General features: G+C 45.8%; 1 protein-coding gene across 1 annotated transcript; it reads right to left on the bottom strand.

The window, feature by feature from the left end:
- Positions 1 to 285: 285 nt before the first annotated feature.
- LOC133907622 (probable mixed-linked glucan synthase 7) lies at positions 286 to 15,076 on the bottom strand. Its single transcript, XM_062349693.1, has 2 exons — positions 14,838 to 15,076; positions 286 to 2,699 (listed from the first exon to the last, which is right to left on the bottom strand). Exons 1-2 carry the CDS (start codon positions 14,984 to 14,986, stop codon positions 338 to 340), a joined length of 2,511 nt encoding a protein of 836 aa, XP_062205677.1. The 5' UTR covers positions 14,987 to 15,076; the 3' UTR covers positions 286 to 337.
- Between the last annotated feature and the right edge of the window lie 3,914 nt (positions 15,077 to 18,990).

The following is an 18,990-nucleotide window of genomic DNA, read 5'->3' as shown; positions in this document are numbered from 1 at the left end:
ATAGTCGAACAAATTAATGCATATACATCAAGCTGATGTGGACTTCTAACAATTTGGGGTTTGATGAAAAAGTTCATGATCAGCTTAAACGATAACAATTTAGGGTACGAAAAGGTACGTCATCAGCTGACTTCCTATTATGTTATTGGAAGAAATATATGACACAACTTCTAAACCATCTGCTTCGCACCTTCGTATTATCAAAACTAGAGCAAGTAACTCAATTTCTAAACAAAGCTGTGGCTAGTAGCCCAATTCTAAAATACATAAAATATCTAAATTCTATCTTAAGTACCTAAATATCAGAATCAATTTTTGGCCGGTTCGATTACTTCGATTATTTGTTCAAAAACAGGCCTGACTTAAGTGTGTGAAATTGGAGGATGAAACAGAGCAAGCCTACGGTGAACAATACGACAAGGAAGAGGAGGGGGCTCAAGGTCCTGCTCCAGCGACCCATGAGCCCCAAGGCGAAGGGGTAGAGATGCGCCACCACCCAGGCGTTGAATAGCACAGCGAGTACCGCGGCGGGTCCATTCCTCCACCGGCCGCCTTCGATCCCCGCTGCCATGGACGCCACGTTCACCATTAGCACCACCGCCGGAGGAACCATCAGCACAGTCCACCTCACGGCGTACAGCTCCGCGAACCTTTCTTTCCCGCCGGTGCTGGCACTCGTGGCGCTCTGCTTGGACGTCAGCTTGAACGATATCTCCTTCCCGGCCACGACCTTGAGTGCCACCTGCGCCACCGCCGCCAGGTACGCGCTCGTGGCAGAGACCATCCAGAACTGCTGGTTCCGCCACCAGTCGTGCAACGTGATGCCCGACCAGCTCACCTCCAGCACGGCCACCATTGCAAGCGTCAGCATCAGCGCCGCGAGGAAGGCGATGTACGCGCCAGGCGGTGTTCTGTCCATGGACGTGGAGAAGGTGCCGGTCGCCGCGTTCCCGGTCAGGAGCGGGATCGCCGGGAAGAGGCAGTAGACTATGAGGAAGAGCGAGGTGAACGGGTACAAGGTTGTGTTGAGGTACGCTACGCGCTGCAGCGGGTGGAGCCGGCGTCCGGCGAGGAGCGGGTTGTTGCGGGAGAAGAAAATCTCGAGGGAGCCCGCCGCCCAGCGCAGGACCTGGTGCAGCCGGTCCGTGAGGTTGATGGGCGCGGTGCCGCGGAACGCGTCCGGTTCGGTGGCGCAGTAGGCAGAGCGCCACCCTCGCCGGTGCATGCAGAAGCCTGTGGCCACGTCCTCTGTCACCGTGCCGTATATCCAGCCGATGTCCCTGCCCCACGCCGTACTGTCCTCGTAGCAGCACGAGACGAGCGCGGTTGCCTCGGCAATGGCAGCCTCGTCGAACAAGCATGGCGGAAAAGTGGTGTTGCTCTGCGCCGGCTGTTTCAAGGCCGCACGTACCGAGAGAAGGAACGGCGACGAGTCACTGAACTTGTCATGCTCGGCGGCGGCGTCCTTGGCGTCGCCGTAAGGTCTCCAACGCGGCGGCGCGTCCATGCCATACAACGCCGCGCGGCGAAATAGGCACCCTGTGCCCACATAGATGGGTCCCTGGATGCCGTCGAGGCCTAGCTCAGTGCAGTCGAAGAAGACACGGTTGTGGTTGGCGTAGCGATCGGCAGGGTCGACGCCATCGAAGCGCTGCGGGAACTGGACGAACGCGACGTCGCCGCCTCCACGGTCGAGCATGAGACAGACGCCGGCACGGAGGGCCTGTGAGTTGTTGACGTAGTGGTCGCAGTCGAGGTTGAGGACAAAGGGCGCGTTGGAGAGCGCGGCTGAGGCTCGGAGCAGCGCGTTCATGGCGCCTGCCTTCCGGTGGTGCGCGCGGCGATGGCGCTTCTCCCGGCACATGTACACGAGCGCTGGAAGCCGCACGTCGACGGAGCTGAGGTCGACAAGATTATTGCCATCGCTGGCGACGATACCGAGGTGTGGCGTACGGCCGGATGGACCTATTAGTACTTGGACAACTTCGGCATGATCATCCGCGGTGCCGCGCTGCCAGCAGGTGCTTCCATCGGCCCGTGACCAGCGCCGCTGCCGGATATCCCCGGCCTGTAGTGCGTCAATCCGCAGCCGCAGCTCCTCGTACTCCCGCCGCACGTGTCTCCTGTCGCGTGCCAGCTCCGGCCACGCCCTCCCCTTGTAGCCTCCCCTGGTTACCACCCTCATCTTATTACCATCGACGCCGGCGGCGCCGGGACTGAAGTAGGCCTCCGGGTTCCTGGGCTCGACCCCGTGCTTCCGGCAGAACGGCACCCAGAGTCCCGCGAACCGGACGGCCTCCGCGACAGCCTCACGTGTGAGCAGAGCGCCGCCATCGTCTGAGACATAGCACGTGAGCTTGTCGGCAGGGTAGTCAGCGGCGAGGATGGAGAGGACCGTGTTCACCGTTGCCAGTGGCGGCTCCTTCTCGGGGTCGGCGGTGGTGACGAACACGTCCATGGTCGGGAGCATTGACTCCTGGAGTGCTGCCACGTCGACGGCGCGCCGGACAGGCTTCATCTTGGGCAGCTGGTCGAGCACCCACATCAACGCGAACCAGAGCTCCCCGGCGATGGATATCGTCCACATCATTCGCATTCTACTAGTGTCGCCGCCGTCCGTGGAGCTCATCACACCAGCAGTGCAGATGCGCCACTTGAAGAAGATCACGAAGATGCCCATCCGAATGAAGATCACGAGCCTACGAACACATATTTTTTTCTCCAGTTAACTGCATATGCCAGTCACATAATTTGTAGTAAGTCCTCCTATTTAATCCAAGAGTGAAAATTTTGAATTTTTACGCCCAATACAATGTGATTTTAACCACTAAATTTATCATATATATGAATAATTGGTTAAATTAATAAGGATTGGTTAAAATTAAATTTCCCCTTATTGTTTTAACTTTAGGGAGTACCTTTTTTTCGAAAAAAGCTCTAGGCGTATGGTACCCAACATTTTACACATTTTCCCTTGTTAATTACTTCTGATGCTTCTTCTTATAGTGTGTATTAGGATATGGAAAAGTCAAACACTATATCTTTTGACTAACAATTAGTCAAATTAAGTGCAAGTTTAGTGTACAAAATATATATCAATAAATTCGTATTTTATGTATCTTTTAATACGATATTGATTTTGTAGCATTTGATAATATATTGTACGATAAATTAACTGTTAAATTATACCTATAAAGACTTTTTCAAATTGCAATACGCCATATAAGAAATGGAGGAAAAAGGTGAAGATATTAGTCTTTCTTCTCTGAATTTAAGGTGGTAGCCCCTGAAAACAACCATATAATTAACGTGGACATTAAAACTAGCCCCTCGTAGTGATGATGGTGGTAGCTCTATTAACATTGCTCTGAAAATATTATATCAACTGCCCGGATGCCAACTCTTGGTAGAATGTCCATTAATAAGTTGCTCGGGCTCTCCGAGAAAGTGTGAAGAACATGTTGTGAATACATAAATTTTTAATGTTTTCTGGCTCTTCCTTGGCTGGTTTTGCAGGCCCTTTTGACTCTGCGTCGCCCAAGCCCATGATGTAAAGAACAAATGAGGCATCAGTTCGGTTAGGGCAGCAGGGCTGGAAAAATGAGAATGAGAGCTAGCGGCAGCTGTTGGGTGGTGGCGGCGCAACCAAACCTTCGATTCTCTCAAGGGTCATAGAGTGCTGGAGGGCGTCGTCGCATCTACTTAAAGGCCAGCTGCTTCTCCCTGGAAAGCATAGAGAAAAACTCAATTCCCCTTGGTTCCACACTCATCCCTCTTGGATTTTGATCTCTGAGCTGCAGTCGAGGTAAGCTCGGATCTTAACTTTGGTGCTTCCGTGCTTAGAGTGGTTGGGTGGTGGAGCTCCTATGTTGGTTCTGGTCGGAGCTATGAATACCGAGGCTCGCCTGCACGTGCTATAGCAGTGCGTTTGAGGCTCTGTATCTCCATCCTCCTTCTTGTCGGCGGTAACGGCGGGCGATAGGATTTCTGGGTCCGCGACCCTTGAGTTGTGCTTAGCCTTGATCGACAGCGCATTTCAGCAAATCCCTTTGTGAGTACTGCTTCTCTGTCTTTGTTTTGGACAGTTCAACTACATATATATGGTTGCTCGATGATAAATAGATGTGCTAAGATTGGACATGTTTTCTAAGTACAATAGTTTAGGCTTGTACATTCTCTAGCTGTCCAGTTGAATCTAGTAGCCCCTAGAGACTTTCTGTGGTGTTTCTATCTGGTCTGTTCTTGTACACCGAGAAACAGTTGTTGGGTTGGCTCTCTAGGTAACTGCTTATTACTTTGATTCATGGATTAGTGCTACTGTGAGTTCAGAGTCCTATCTAATATTTGATAAAGCTACTGATTTAGCTTTTTTAGTTTCTATCAGTACTTGTTTTGTAACCTGCTATCAATTTTTATCTCTGTCTCGACAGTAACTTATTACTTCTGTTCAAAATTTGTGTACTCTGATTTGGCACAACAACATTATCGATGATGATATTTTAAATTTTTGAGAACTCTGTCCAGGTTCTAATAACTAAATGAGAGCTTAGAAAATTGCCTAGTTGATGATGTGTTTAATAGAATAATTAAGAGTAGAACTTCAATTGTTATTGGGCCAATTGTTATACACTTCCTGAGAGCACTTTTATATATGATATATATCTGATGTCTAGTTATTGATGTACACATGATGTCGGGTATTGTTATTTATGAATTGCAGGCATTTTATTCCAAGGTCATGTGTATTTAATACTTATTGTCATGCTTTCGTATATTTATATATGGCATGGTATCCATGCTTTTATTATCATATTATTATTTACAACAATCCAGAAATCATATTGCTTCTGCGGTGGCTAGTTCTAGCTCCTCTGTCCTACCACCGTCGTCCTCGGACGTGATTAAGCTTGAGAACTTCGATGGGACCGGCTTTAAGCGCTGGTAGGCCAGGACGAGGCTATGTTTGATGGAGCTCGGATTATTCTAGATCCTCACCGAAGAGGCACCCGCCCCTCTGGTGGAAGCAGTGCAAGACAAGGTTGACAGAACATGTCTCGACGTGTTAAGGGCCTGTTGGGAGAAGGCTAATATCTCACCCCTAGCACACCTTTTGGCTATCCTATCGAACATGCTCTTCGACGTCTACGTGGGGTTCTGGGAAGCGTGAAAGGTATGGTTAGAGATGAATGACAAGTATGCTGAAAGTCACAATGGCAATGCGTCCTTCATGGTGGCTAGTTATTTGAATTTTCGTATGGGAGATGGCAGATCAGTCATGGAATAGATCCATGAGTTGCAGCTAATCGTGCGAGACTTAGGCCAGTATGGTTGTGTCCTCCCCAATAGTTTTCAGGTTAATGCCATCCTAGCCAAGCTGCCCACTTCTTGGTGTGACTTTGTCACTGCACGTCGGTACTTAAAGCAGCGGTTGACTCTTAATGAGCTCATCGCTGCTATAAATGTCGAGGAGAAGTCTAAGGAGGGCTATGGTGGGGTGAAGGCGCCCGCTCAAGCTAACCTTGTTGAGCACAAGAACCATCCTAGGAGAATGTGAAGAAAGAGAAGACCAAGCCTAGATCTTTAGGACTGAAGGCTAATGCTATGAAGAAGAAGAAGAAGCCTGAGATTGTCTTCTACTTCTGTGGTGGGTTGGACCATAAGGCCAACAGATGTTGTGATCGTAAGGGCAAGGGGTTGATGCCTGAGTAGCAGAAGGAAGCCAAAGCCCAAGTGCATGTGGCGTTTGCGACGGTTGGTGATACCGGCAAAGGCGACTTCACTAGTGGCTATGTATCCAAGGCCTTTATGGCAGATTCACCAGTAAGTTGGTGGATTGATATAGGTGCTACAAGACATATATGTGCTGATTAGACATGTTTTACTTCTCTACAAGGTGCAGATGGTAGATCTGTACTGATAGGGAACGGGGCCTCGACAGCAGTACGTGGAGTAGGACAAGTGAGCCTGAAGTTGACTTTTGGCAATACTCCTATCCTGAAGGACATGCTGTTTGTACCTTCCATGACCCATAATCTACTCATCAGATAAAAGCTTGCCGGTAAAGAATAAAGTTAGTCTTTGAGTCAAATAAAGTAGTGTTGACCAAGTGTGGGTCATTTGTCGGAAAAGACTATGATTGCAGAGGCATGTTTCATATTTCTTTTCTTAATAGTTCTGCAAACATTTTCTATTCTTCATATTCTAATAAGAACATTGATATATGACATTCTCATTTTTGTCATGTTAATAATGAAGCAATTGTGTATTTGAGCAAGATGGATCTTATTCCCTCATATAATTATTACAAGAGCCATAAGTGTGAGGTGTGTGTGCAAGCAAAGCAGCCTCGCAAACCATTTCACTCGGTTGAGGGGAGAAACACCACACCACTTGTGCTGATCCATTCTGCCTTTGTGAGATGAATAGAATATTAACTAAGGGTGACAAAAGATACTTCTATACTCTTATAGACGATGCTACTTGTTGGGGGAAAATAAACTAGCCTGAGGACAATGATTGAAGATTGCTATCGATGGTCTCTCCAGATCCTTTGGTCTACGGACCCTTAGCAGGAGGCCCGACTTCCAGAGGCTACGGGTCCCTTCAGGCCACCTCTTCGGTACTTACGTGGCCTTTCCAAAACTTGAAGCTACAGCAAGCCCCTTCGGAGCCTTCGGTCTCTGGACCCTCAGCAGGAGGCCTGGCCCCCAGAGGCTGTGGACCCCTTTGGGCCACCCCTCTGGCGCCCGTGTGGCCTTCCGAAGCCTAAAGATGTAGCCATCCTTCGGAGATAATATCAGGAAAGAAAGGACACCCCCTGCAGCTGACCTGATGCAAGGTGATGGGCGATTAATGCCGGTGCAAGTGGTGCTTATACTGACACCCCAGTGCGATGAAAGTCGTCCTGACACCCCCGTCAGAGCAGCGTTGGGCTGCAATTGGTGACTAGCTCATCCCTCAGGAGGTAGGCACCAAAATAAATAAGGGGTCATGGTCATCTGGGCAGGGATGGGTCATAAGGAGAACGCTCAATACAACATAGAGGGCAACACACAGGACACAAAGGTGTATGAACACAAAGTCACGTTGTGATACTCCCCCTAGTTCGATCCATTTTTCTACTATTAATACATTTGTGGTGTTCCTTCCTCTCAAACTTCGTCTCCAAGCTTGAGTCTCCTCCTTAGAAGAAATCTTGCCGTACTTGCTAGGGCAAGATGATCTCTTGCTCCAACAGCACGCCGTCCGTGGGGACTCGAACATAGGAATCCACCAGAAAAAATACCAAAGCGCTAGCTCTAGCCGCCATATCCACTGTTGCAACCATGCAACCATATGCGTGGCTTTCTCAGCCATGCACACCACATGCATCCTCCAGCCCCGCCGCCGTGTGGGATGGCATTCCTCTGGCCTTGACCAACCTAGAACCTTGGGTCAGTATGAAAACTCCAGACGACCCGAAGGCCTTCCAGCTTCTGCATGGCGAAGACCTCGCTGCACCAGGAGAGGTCGCGACCGAGGCCACAGCTAAGCAGGTTGCTTTCTAGTGGTTTTGGGTGCTCGAAGCCAGGGGTGTTCCCACCTGGGCTTGGTCCCAAAGTATCTCCTTTGACAGCACCCGGGATGCCTCGGGCGAGCCAACACCTTCGGAGAGTCTGACCCGGCGTCCTACTCTGGCCCCTCAGGTGAAAGAGGGTTCCAAGGAGGCGCATGGCTCCAGAGTGCGCAGACCCCGCCAGCGCCCCTGATGCAGCCCTCATGGTGCTAGCCGCGGGTGGGGAACCCAAGTCTACCTCGTCCAGGGAGGCGTAGTCGGAGCCACTCCTGCTCTGAAAGCCAGTACACTGGATGACCTCGACGGTCTCTCCAAAAGGAAGGAGGCCCTGGGGAAACCATGGGATCTGGGGTACGCGGCCCCCAATAGCGACCTCAACATCAACCACAAGGTCCGATACCTCTAGAGGCATACGGGTGCATCCTGCAAGGATCGGGGTGTGGCCACAACACCAACGACTGCCGAACCCTCACGATCTTTCAGGAGGAATACCTCGAAAGATAAGCAGGATACCTGGCCATAGAGGGAACCATCGAAGGACGACACAGGGGTCGGAAGCCTGGGGTAGGCTCCCAGGAAAATCCTTGACCCTCTGACCCCGCTCTGTCGCCACCAACTCTACCACTAACGGTGCAATATCCCAGCGATGAGGACTGAGTCAGAGAATGTCGTCGCTAGGCTCCAAACAGATTACCTCCAGAGCTGGGTATCGACTAAGGGCCGAGGGGGTAGAGGACCACCTCTCCCAACTAGGCTTCGGCTTCACCTCCGACATGCCGTCGCCAGGTTCTGGATGGATTACCTTCGGAGCCAGGCAGCGGCTAAGGGCCAAGGGGGTCGAGGACCACCTCTCCCAGCCTAGCCATAGGCTTTGAGGCCTTCAAGCCTCGTAATAGAGGTCTTATTCTCGCAAAGGTACGCTCACTATTACCTATCAATAGTTTACCTAATTGGTCTATCTTTCATACAGTAAAGATCATAACATGTTGGAGACCTCCAACCTTACTTCTATAAGTCTTTACAACAGATAGCCACTAGGTAGAAATGGTAAATCTAGAATATGTCCCTGTTTAGCAGTAACCAGTAGTACTGTTGGGGGAAAATAAACCAGCTTAAGGACGATGGTTAAAGATTGCTATCGAAGGTCTCTTCAGACCCTTCAGTCTCTGGACCCCCAGTAGGAGGCTCGACTTCTGGAGGCTACGAGCCCCTTTGGACCACCTCTCCGAACGTACGTGGCCTTTCCAAAACTTGGAGCTACAGAAAACCCCTTCGAGCCTTCGGTCTCCGAACCCTCAACAGGAGGCTTGGCCCCCGGAGAATGCGGACCCCTTCGAGCCATCCCTCCGGTGCCCGTGCGGCCTTCCAAAGCCTAAAGATGCAGCCGGTCTTCAGAGATAATATCAGGAAAGAAAGGACACCCCTTGCAACCGACCTAACGCGAGGTGACGGGCGATTAATGCCAGTGCAAGTGGTGCTTATCCTGACACCCTAGTGCGATGAAAGTCGTCCTGATACCCCCGACACAGCAGCGCTGGGCCGCAATTGGCGACCGGCTCACCCCTCAAGAGGCAGGCACCACAATAGTTAGCACGATAGATATTTATCTTCTGTGTAGGGTAAAAAGTAGTTATTTAGGATATGACCCAGTAATTCGGCCAGGTCCTAGATATTCTTACATTGTGATAACTTGTACACTAAGCTATGTACCACCTTATAAATAGGGGATCGTGGTCATCTGGGCAGGGACGGGTCACAAGGAGAATGCTAAATACAACACATAGGGAAACACACGTGACACAGAGGTGCATGAATACAAAGTTACGCTGTGATACTCCCCCTAGACTGATCTATTTTTCTACTATCAATATATTTGTGGTGTTCGTTACTCTCAAACTTTATCTCCAAGCTTGAGTCTCCTCCTTAGAAGAAACTCTCGCCGTACCTGCTGGGGAAAGATAATCTCTTGTTCTAACACTACTAGGTTCTGATATGTCTATTTGCTTAGAACAAAAGATGAAGCATTAAAATATTTTAAGATCTATAAGGCTGAGGTGGAAAACCAGTTGGAGTAAACAATAAAGAGATTGAGGTTTGATAGAGGTGGGGAATATATTCCTAGGAATTTCTCTGAGTTCTATGAAAAAGCATAATCCATGAGTTTACGCAACCATACTAAACACAGGCCAATGGAGTAGCCGAGAGAAAGAACTGAACGATTTATGACTTGGTTAACGCCTTGTTACAAAGTTCTGGTATGGCTAACTCATGGTGAGGTGAGGCTATTCTCATAGTTAAGTTTTTCCTGAATAGGGTCACTCCTCGAAAACACGAGGCAATCCCTTATGAAGGATGGAAGGGGAGAAAACCGAATTTATCCTTTCTTCACACCTAGGGCTGTTTAGCCAAAGTACATGTTCCCTAGCTGAAGAAAAGGAAATTAGGACCAAAGGCTGTTGATTGTGTCTTTCTGGGGTACGCACACCAGAGTACTGCTTATAGATTCCCAGTGGTCCGTTCTGAGGTTTCAGACATTGCTGTCAATTCAATAATAGAGTCTCGAGATGTGACATTCTTTGAGTACATCTTTCCCATGCGAGCAAAGGAGGCTGATGTCCATGATGTTTTAGTCGGTGACCCTGCTCCTTAAAGTATCAGTGACACAGTTCCTGAATCAGAACGCAAAAGGAGCAAGAGGCAAATAATTGAAAAATCACTGGGAGATGACTTTGACACTTTTGTCGTGGATGATGAACCACGAAACCTTTCAAAGGCATACGTTTCTCAAGAAGCAGAGTACTGGAAGGAAGCAGTCTGTAGTGAGATAGATTCGATCATCATTAATGGAACTTGGGAGTTAACATACCTCCCAGTTGGCTGCAAGCCGGTCGGTTGCAAATGGATCTTCAAGAGAAAGCATAGACCTGATGGTACTATAGAAAAGTACAAGGCCTGATTGGTGGCTAAGGGTTTTACGCAAAAGGAGGGTGATGACTACTTTGATACGTAATCTCCTGTTGACAGATTGCCCACTATCCGCATGCTCTTAGCACTAACAGCTTCACATAATCTCCTTATGCATCAGATGTATATCAAGACTGCTTTCCTTAATGGAGAGTTGGATGAGGAGATTTATATGTAGCAGCTAGATGGATTCATGGTAACAGGGCAGGAGGGTAAAGTAAGTAGGCTAATCAAATCCTTGTATGGTCTCAAAGAGGCCCCTAAGTAGTGGCATGAAAAGTTCGATACTACACTAACCTCAGTCGGCTTCTGTGTTAATGAAGCCAATAAGTGCATGTATTATTGCTCTGGTCGGGGGCGAGGTGTCATTCTATGTTTATATGTGGATGACATATATCTGGTTGGGACGAACTTGGAAATGATTAACCATACCAAGTCATTTCTATCCCAAAACTTCGATATGAAGGATATGGGGGAGGCTGATGTAATTTTAAACATCAAGCTACTAAAGGATGAGAATGGGATAACTTTAAGTCAATCCCATTATATGGACAAGGTACTTACGCATTTTGGTATGATAGAATTTAAGCCTGTAGCCATGCCATATGATCCAAATGCTAAGCTAAAGAAAAATGTAGGTTATGGGAAAGACCAGCTGAAATATTCACAGGTGATAGGTTCCCTCATGTACTTGGCAAGTGCAACTAGGACTGACATCTCGTATGCAGTATGTAGGTTGAGCTATTATACGTCCAACCCAGGAGATGATCATTGGATAGCACTCGAGAGGGTACTTAAGTACCTGAAGGGGACAAAGAACCTAGGGATTCACTATTCTGACCATCCTACAATCATAGAGGGATTAAGTGACTCCAACTAGATTAGAAACTTGGATAATATGAAGGCTATGAGTGGATATGTTTTCAATCTAGTGGGCGGAGCTATGTCTTGAAGGTTGTCTAAATAGACCATTCTCACTCACTCCATGATGGAGGCTGAGCTAGTGGTGCTAGGCTTTGCAACTATAGAGGTAGAATGGATCCGAAAGCTCCTTTTTGACCTGCCAATATTGGATAAGCCAATTCCGGCTGTTCTCATCTACTGCGATAATCAAACCATTCTGGTTAAGGTGAAGAGCAGGAAAGACAATATGAAGACTTCAAAGAAAATAAAATGATAACTCAAGTCGGTCAGGCATGCAGTAGAGACAGGTATAATTGCTATGGATTATATTTAGTCTGAAAGGAATCTTGCATATCCTTTCATAAAAGGAATGGCTAGAAATGTCATTCAGGTAGCATCTAGAGGAATGTGATTACTACCCACTAATAGGGTTCACACAGGTAGTAACTTATCCTAGGAAACCAGAGATCCTGTGAACTAGGTTCTAGAAAAACAAGCTGTGTGGACTCAAGAGTAGATCAATCCCATTTGCTGCATTGCTCTTCTGTAGGAGAGGGTGAGCTATTAGCTCTTAATGAATTCAATGCACCTATAGATGTCATCCTATAGGACATTTAGGAGAATTCACCTATGTGAGTGTGATTATGGGGTTGCAATTATAGAGAAGTTGTGTACTTCTCTAGGTGGCACTCATGAATTAAAATACATGTTTATGATCGTAATGTCCAACCCGAGAGCTAAGGCAAAAGCACCATAGTACAGGGTGTTGTATATGAGGAGGTTCTCGCATCAAGGCTGAGGATCAAGGTTTAGTCCCCCTCATCCTGTGTGAGCTAAATTCTATGCAACTAGGTAACTTGTTCAAACCCGAAAGATACAAATTACTCAAATCCTATATATCATGCCGAATAACTCCAACATTAAAATATAGTGAGGATTGTTGAGAAATACATGAATATTTAATGTTTCCTAGGCTATTCCTTAGCTGGTTTTGCTGGCCCTTTTGACTATGCGTGGCCCAAGCCCATGATGTGAAGAACAAATGAGGCATCAGCTCGGCTAGGTCAGCAGGGCTAGAAAAATGAGAGAGAGAGAGAGAGAGAGAGAGAGAGAGAGAGAGAGAGAGAGAGAGAGAGAGAGAGAGAGAGCTGACAGTGGCCGTTGGGCAGCAGCGGCACAACCGCACCTCCAATTCCCTTGGGGTCATGGGGTGCTGGGCCGGCTGCTTCTCCCTAGAAAGCATAGAGAAAAACTCAGTTCCCCTTGATTCCACACTCATCCCTCTTTGCTTTTGATCTCTGAGCTGCAGTTGAGGTAAGCTCGAATCTTGACTTTGATGCTTGGGTGCTTAGAGTAGTTGGGTGGTGGGGCTCCTGTGTTGGTTTTGGTCAGAGCTATGAATGCTCAGGCTCACTCGGACGTGTCGTATCAGTGCGGTTGAGGCTTCGTATCTCCATCCTCCTTCTCATCGGCGGCAATGGCGGGTGATAGGATTTCTAGGTCCGTGACTCTTGAGTCATGCTTAGCCTCGATTGACAATGCATTTTATCAAATCATTTTGTGAGTATTGCTTCTCTATCTTTGTTCTGGATAGTTCAGGTACATATGCATGGTTGCTCGATGATGAACAGATGTACTGAGATTGGGCATGTTTTCTAAGTACAATAGATTAGGCTTGTACATTCTCTAGATGTTCTGTTGAATCTGGTAGCCCCTGGAGACTTTCTATGGTGTTTCTCTCCGGTCTGTGCTCGTACACCAAGAAACAGTTGTTGGGTTGGCTCCCTAGGGCACTGTTTTGTTATTTTGATCCCTGGATTAGTGTTGCTGTGAGTTTAGAGTGTGCTTAGCGTATACGATATTTGATAGAGCAGCTGATAGCTTTTTAGTTTCTATCAGTACTTGTTTTGTAACCTGCTGTTCAGTTTTTATCTCTATCTCGGCAGTAACTTGTTACTTATGTTCAAAATTTGTGTACTCCGATTTGTCACAACAGCACTGTACATGATGATATTTTAGTTTTTTGATAATTCTGTCCAGGTTCTAATAACTAGATGAGAGATTAGAAAACTGCCTAGTCGATGATGTGTTCAATAGAACAATTAGAGAGCATGAATTCAATTGTCCTGGGGCCAATTGTTATACACTTCAAGAGAGCACTTTTATATATGATATATACCTGTTGTCTAGTTCTTGATGTACACATGATCTTGAGTACTGTTATCTATGAATTGCAGTCATTTTATTCCAAGGTCATGTGTATTGAATACTTATTGTCATGCTTTTGTATATTTATATGTGAAATGGTATCCATGCTCTTATTATCGCATTATTATTTACAACAGAACATTCCTACTTGATTTGAATTACTGCAAATTACTGGAATAAAAACGTGAACATGAGCATATTACTGCAAATCAACATCAGATTTCCATGAAACAAAATTAGGACAGCTGCAAATAAAATTGAAAAGCAATTTTATGTATTTTTGCTAAGAAAATTTGAAGTAGTGTGTAAGCAAAATGGTAGAACTACATACACAACTGACCAAGCAATTTGATTTATTTTGCTACATAAATTTGAAGAAGAACATAGGTGAATTGGTACGAAATGCAAAAGCAAATCAATAGAGTAGACGAGGGAGCTAGAAGTTATAGGGCTGCAGTGCCACAGCCGGTGATGAGTGACCTACTGGTATCCTCCTTGTCCGGCAATGGATTTGCACCGTCCCGGAGGCCATGGGCCGGAAGATGTGGGAGTGATGGCCGTTCTGCCTGGAGGTGCCGAGCGCGGCACTGCACCTTTAAGACGATTGAATCCAGCAAAGGTGGCGGCACTACTCCTGACCTAGCTAGAGAGGTGACGCCACCCTAGGGCCTAAGCCTGTGTGGGGGCGGATCCATGCCTAGCCGAGATGGGGAGATGGTACCAAATCCGGTCACACGAGCCAACGAAACCGCAAAGGCATGCCAAACCCCACAGTACAGCCGAATCCGTATCTCCGTGCTTGGGTGATGACCAGCGGGCTTGCAGTGTGCCAAGATCAGAGAGATAGAGAGTCTGGTTTTCTTCAGCCAAAATCGATCGAGTAGGTGATTAACAAGAGAGGGAGGAGGGAGATAGAGTGATTTGGGGACAGAGCTTCCTTAGTCAAGCAGAGACAAGAGGGCCAGAAGTGGGGAGCGAAAGCAACAAAGTCGACGCTTCCAGAGAAAAAGCGGAACGACAAAGGAGATGGCTTTTCGGAACATGAGCACCTATCCCCAACATCCTTCTAAGATCGGACGGTCGAACCAGCATGCGGACGGGAGAGCAAACGTCCGCACACTCGGAAATTAGACTTTACCGATTTCAATTACTGCAAATTACGGAAAAACGGGAACACAAGCATATTACTAGGTAATTACCTACGTACCTGTATAGCTTAATGGTAACTGTTGAAATGTATTTGGTCCGGACGAGTGGCCTCTCGACGCTGGGCTGATTCTTCTCCTCCTCAGGCGACACTTGCTCGGCTCCGACGGTGACACAGACATCCTTCTTGGGCATACATGTCGTGGCCATGCTCACTGGCCAAGCCCTATGCTGTTCTTGGTAAGAAGCCTCTTATGTGGAACCAGCTCTATATCTGAACGAATAGATCACGAACACTCGTCCTTTTATTTTGTACTGCAGCTTAGTACTTGGTTCTTATACATATCCTTGTTATAAGTACCTTTGCAATTGGTAAGTGGTGGCAACTTTTTGGATCTTATCCTACCAAATATTAACGAAACTATATGCGTGCTTCATTTCTACACCAAAACATAGCAGTATGTCTTTCTGTAAGTGGCATCAGCACACAAGGGTTCGCCGATTTGACTGTGTTGATTTGTTTTCAGATTACTCTGAAAGAATAATACATGAAACTGGTTAATTAGAAAGGCCACGGATTCAAAGATAATTTGCTCCCTTTATTTTCACTAGACAATGCACATGTTGGAACCCACGTTCATAAGGATGCATGTATAAAATAGAAGTAATGCAGCATGCAATTGGGAAGCTGACGGTGCTAGCACAGAGGCAGAAGAAAATTTCCTAAGAGATGCAGTGTATGCGTATGGCGTCGGTACAGATGCTTACTTGGAACCCACTGCTCACGACCACGATCAGCATTATTGGCTCACAAAGAGTGACGCATGCTAATTACTTTTCACGAATTAAATCAAGGAGCAACCTACTAATCTAATTCTGAGCTACGTCAACTTTTATGGCAATTTTTTGTAATAACTGGGAATTAAACTTTTTTAGTTTTGACCACCAGCATCCTTTTTGGATTTTCAAGTGAAATGTATGAGAATAGGCACATGCCAAAATCTGTAGGGATCTCCCCCAATTTTTAGTAATAAAAGTACATGCCAACAAAGGATACCAGGAATAATTTCAGAATTCAATTTGTTCTAATTTTTTTCCATAAGTAGGGTTTTATCAAAAACACACCTACGTAACTTTTTTTCTTACCATCAAACTTGGCATGCCAAAATTTTCCTAGTCTACTTGTGGCAAACTTGGGTGCAAACAAAACAGCCCTTGAGTAGATATAATCTGACGAGGGCCAATGTAGTGGCCCATGTTAGAGAGGCTTAGGTTGAGAGTAAATTTTATAAGATTTTCGAGCGAAAGAACATTATAAGATCCTGATTCACACCATCCTCCTCTAATTCAATGGCTGGTGCATGTATAGGAGAAAGAGTAGGGGACACATGTCACGTGAGGAGAGCGTGTCTTTGGAAAAGTCAGACTTTATAAAATTTTGTTCCGCTTAGGTCCATCTCTTCCAAAGAAAATAAAGCCAAATCTACTACACTCAACACCACAATTCTAGATAGCACAACGTTCCTTTTCCATCCCAAATTAGTCTAATTAGTTCAAAAGCTACAAGGAAACCCCTCGCCAGATACTATGACACTGCACTGAGCTTCATTGGGTTGTCAACTCAGTGCCACATGATCCGGTCCAAGGGCAAAGTAACCATGGATGAGAATAAGTAACTACATAAAACTTGTGGCCTTGTGGGTGTTTTATAGCTAAACGACGAGATACCAGTCCTAGACTTTGTATGAGTGCTCATATTTTTTCAGATTAAATCTTGAGAGAAATAGTACATATATATGTGGGTGTATTCCCGCGCTACCTAAGATTATGCCTCTCATCTTATTTAGTCGTGTGCTAGGACGTACCCATATAGGGGTGTGTGGGCATGAGGATGGTATACGTGTGTACATCTGACTTGTACTTAAATAAGACGAGATGTGGGTACCTTTTGGATACAACCCCGTCTTGTAGTCCTTTTTATGCTACAACCCCTAATATATCTAATATAGTAATAAGGTCAAAATTGTATGTCAAGTGTTAACCACATCTGTCTATTTCATTTCTGATTATTCTGTTCTGTTTCAACGTGATCAAATTCCAATTTTGATCCATCAAGAAGAGATAACTACACAGTGGTGAAGCTAGCCTTTGCCATTGGGTCACGCGACCCCAACGAAATTCCGCGAATCCTATGAAAAATTACTGTTCCCAGCTGCTTATCTGTGTTGTTGATCCTGTCGTGCAAAGATAATAACCCCGATGGTCTTCCCGGCTGGCTCCGCCCAACTACAGGTGCTAATCCTACTAAGACTCCTGTGTGCAGTGGTTTGAATCATATTTGACATTCCCTTATTCAAAAGTGACGCACACTGAAAGAGATGGATCTAGCTCAGTTAATAAGAGGTATGAGTCATGTTCTAGTCCATTTAGGCCTTCGCTCTATCCAAACGAGCCCTTAATCTTATTGGGATGTCCTTATTCTTCCTAATACGAATAAACCAAACCCCTCATAGATATTCTCTTTATTTTTTTCAAATAGCATGTATTTAAGGAGATAGGTAGTCCTGGAAGTGCTACCTATCTCCTTAACCTTTTGAACCTAAACCAATCGGCAAAAACAACTCATTCATGAGTAGCTTGGTCTCTCATAGGATCAAGAGGAAGTTTTTCTTCTCAATGGATAAACTCAAGGATGTAATTTCTTTGTTTTATTTTACTTTCTTCCCTCTCTAACTCTGTTCTTGTACTATTTGTTCTCCTTCAATATATTTATATAATCTGTAGGGGGCAAGCCCCTCTAGTTTTCCTTAAAAAAACAATTCATTCATTATCTCATTGGTGACGACTCATCCCCAAATTCTCACTTCTGCGTGGTTGACTCTGCCGCATTGGCATCTTAATTTATCGTTCTTGGTCTTTACACAATGAAATCCCTGTGTTAAATAGAGGTAATAACAAATTCACGTCTCTGATGATAAGGACGTTAACAATAAAATTTCATTCAGAAGAATGATAATAAGAATAAGATCTAATTATTTGCTAACTTAGAAAAAAATATATCCGTAAGATGTTTCTCTCGATTGTACCTTATGCGCCAAGTGAGTTTCTGTTGCAGCAGCTACGATTGGGCCATTGTGGCGGTGATATGTCCGATCCCACATAGAGCAATATTTTGCTATGGGAAGACATGAGCTGAACACCGTTTCTTTAGCCTTGATTGCCTGAAAATTGTGTTGCAGAACAAGAACATGAGAAATGAAACCTGATGTGTAGCGATATGCCTTCTTAATTTGTTGGTTGATCTCAGCTAACAGATAGGCCGAACCCTAAGGGGACTAGGCCCACCCTCACGCATCTTGATCGGCGGCGGAAACCAACGTTTGGTTTCTGTCCCGTTCCGTGTAGCACAATATAAAAATAAAGGGGAGCCGACACCTACGTGAATATAGACTTCATGTCATGGTTTGCATCTCCCCAACACCTCAAAAACTCTAATTCGATCATTAGGGCGCTGTCAATGGAGCAAAGACTGATGCCACTGCCGGTCTTCTCCCGACGTTTTGCATCATCATCGACCTCACCGAGCAGGCCACCACTACTCCGACTACACGCTGGCTCCACCAACGATCTACTCCAACTCATCTACGCCTACACCGACGTGTTCATGCTTTTCATCCTCATCCGATGGCGCCACCGACAAACGGTTAGTGCTCACGTTTCCGCAATTAAGATTTGTCTTCTGTTAGGGCTAAGATTTATGTGACTTAGACATGTATGATCCTAACAATGGTACCAAAGCCACCCTTAGCTCTAATCAAACACAATTAGACCTTAATCATATTAGATTGTGTTTGGTTGATGTCGCTTTATAATCAAACGGGCCTAATTGTTTTCGGTTTACATCAATTAACTTTAAATTATGAATCTTTAAGATCAATTAGGCTCGAATCAATGCTCATATTCATGTTTTTTGACTGTTTACGTTTTGGATCAATGTTGATTGAGCATGTTTAAGTGCTTATTAGCCCCAATTAAACTTGGATTAATGCGACTTTATGTATTATGCCTCGGATTAGAGTCAATTGATCATGTTTTAGTCTTTTTTATACATACATGTGTGTTTTGTGTGGCTCGGGTAGGCTCAATTTGGGGTGATACAACTCGGGATGAGTTGTTTTAGACTCGGGTTAGGCTAATGGTGCTTATGAAAGCAA

The sequence above is a fragment of the Phragmites australis genome, chromosome 24 (assembly GCF_958298935.1).
Source record: "Phragmites australis chromosome 24, lpPhrAust1.1, whole genome shotgun sequence".
NCBI classification, from domain to species: domain Eukaryota; kingdom Viridiplantae; phylum Streptophyta; class Magnoliopsida; order Poales; family Poaceae; genus Phragmites; species Phragmites australis.
Note: the sequence above shows the minus strand (reverse complement) of the source record. Positions and strands in the feature narration are given on the sequence as shown.

Excerpts from the sequence above, each read along its gene's own strand:
- LOC133907622 (XM_062349693.1), bottom strand. The coding sequence starts at position 14,986 with ATGGCCACGACATGTATGCCCAAGAAGGATGTCTGTGTCACCGTCGGA. Across the intron at positions 2,700-14,837 it reads GTTACCATTAAGCTATACAG|GCTCGTGATCTTCATTCGGA; the intron begins GTACGTAGGTAA and ends ATGTGTTCGTAG.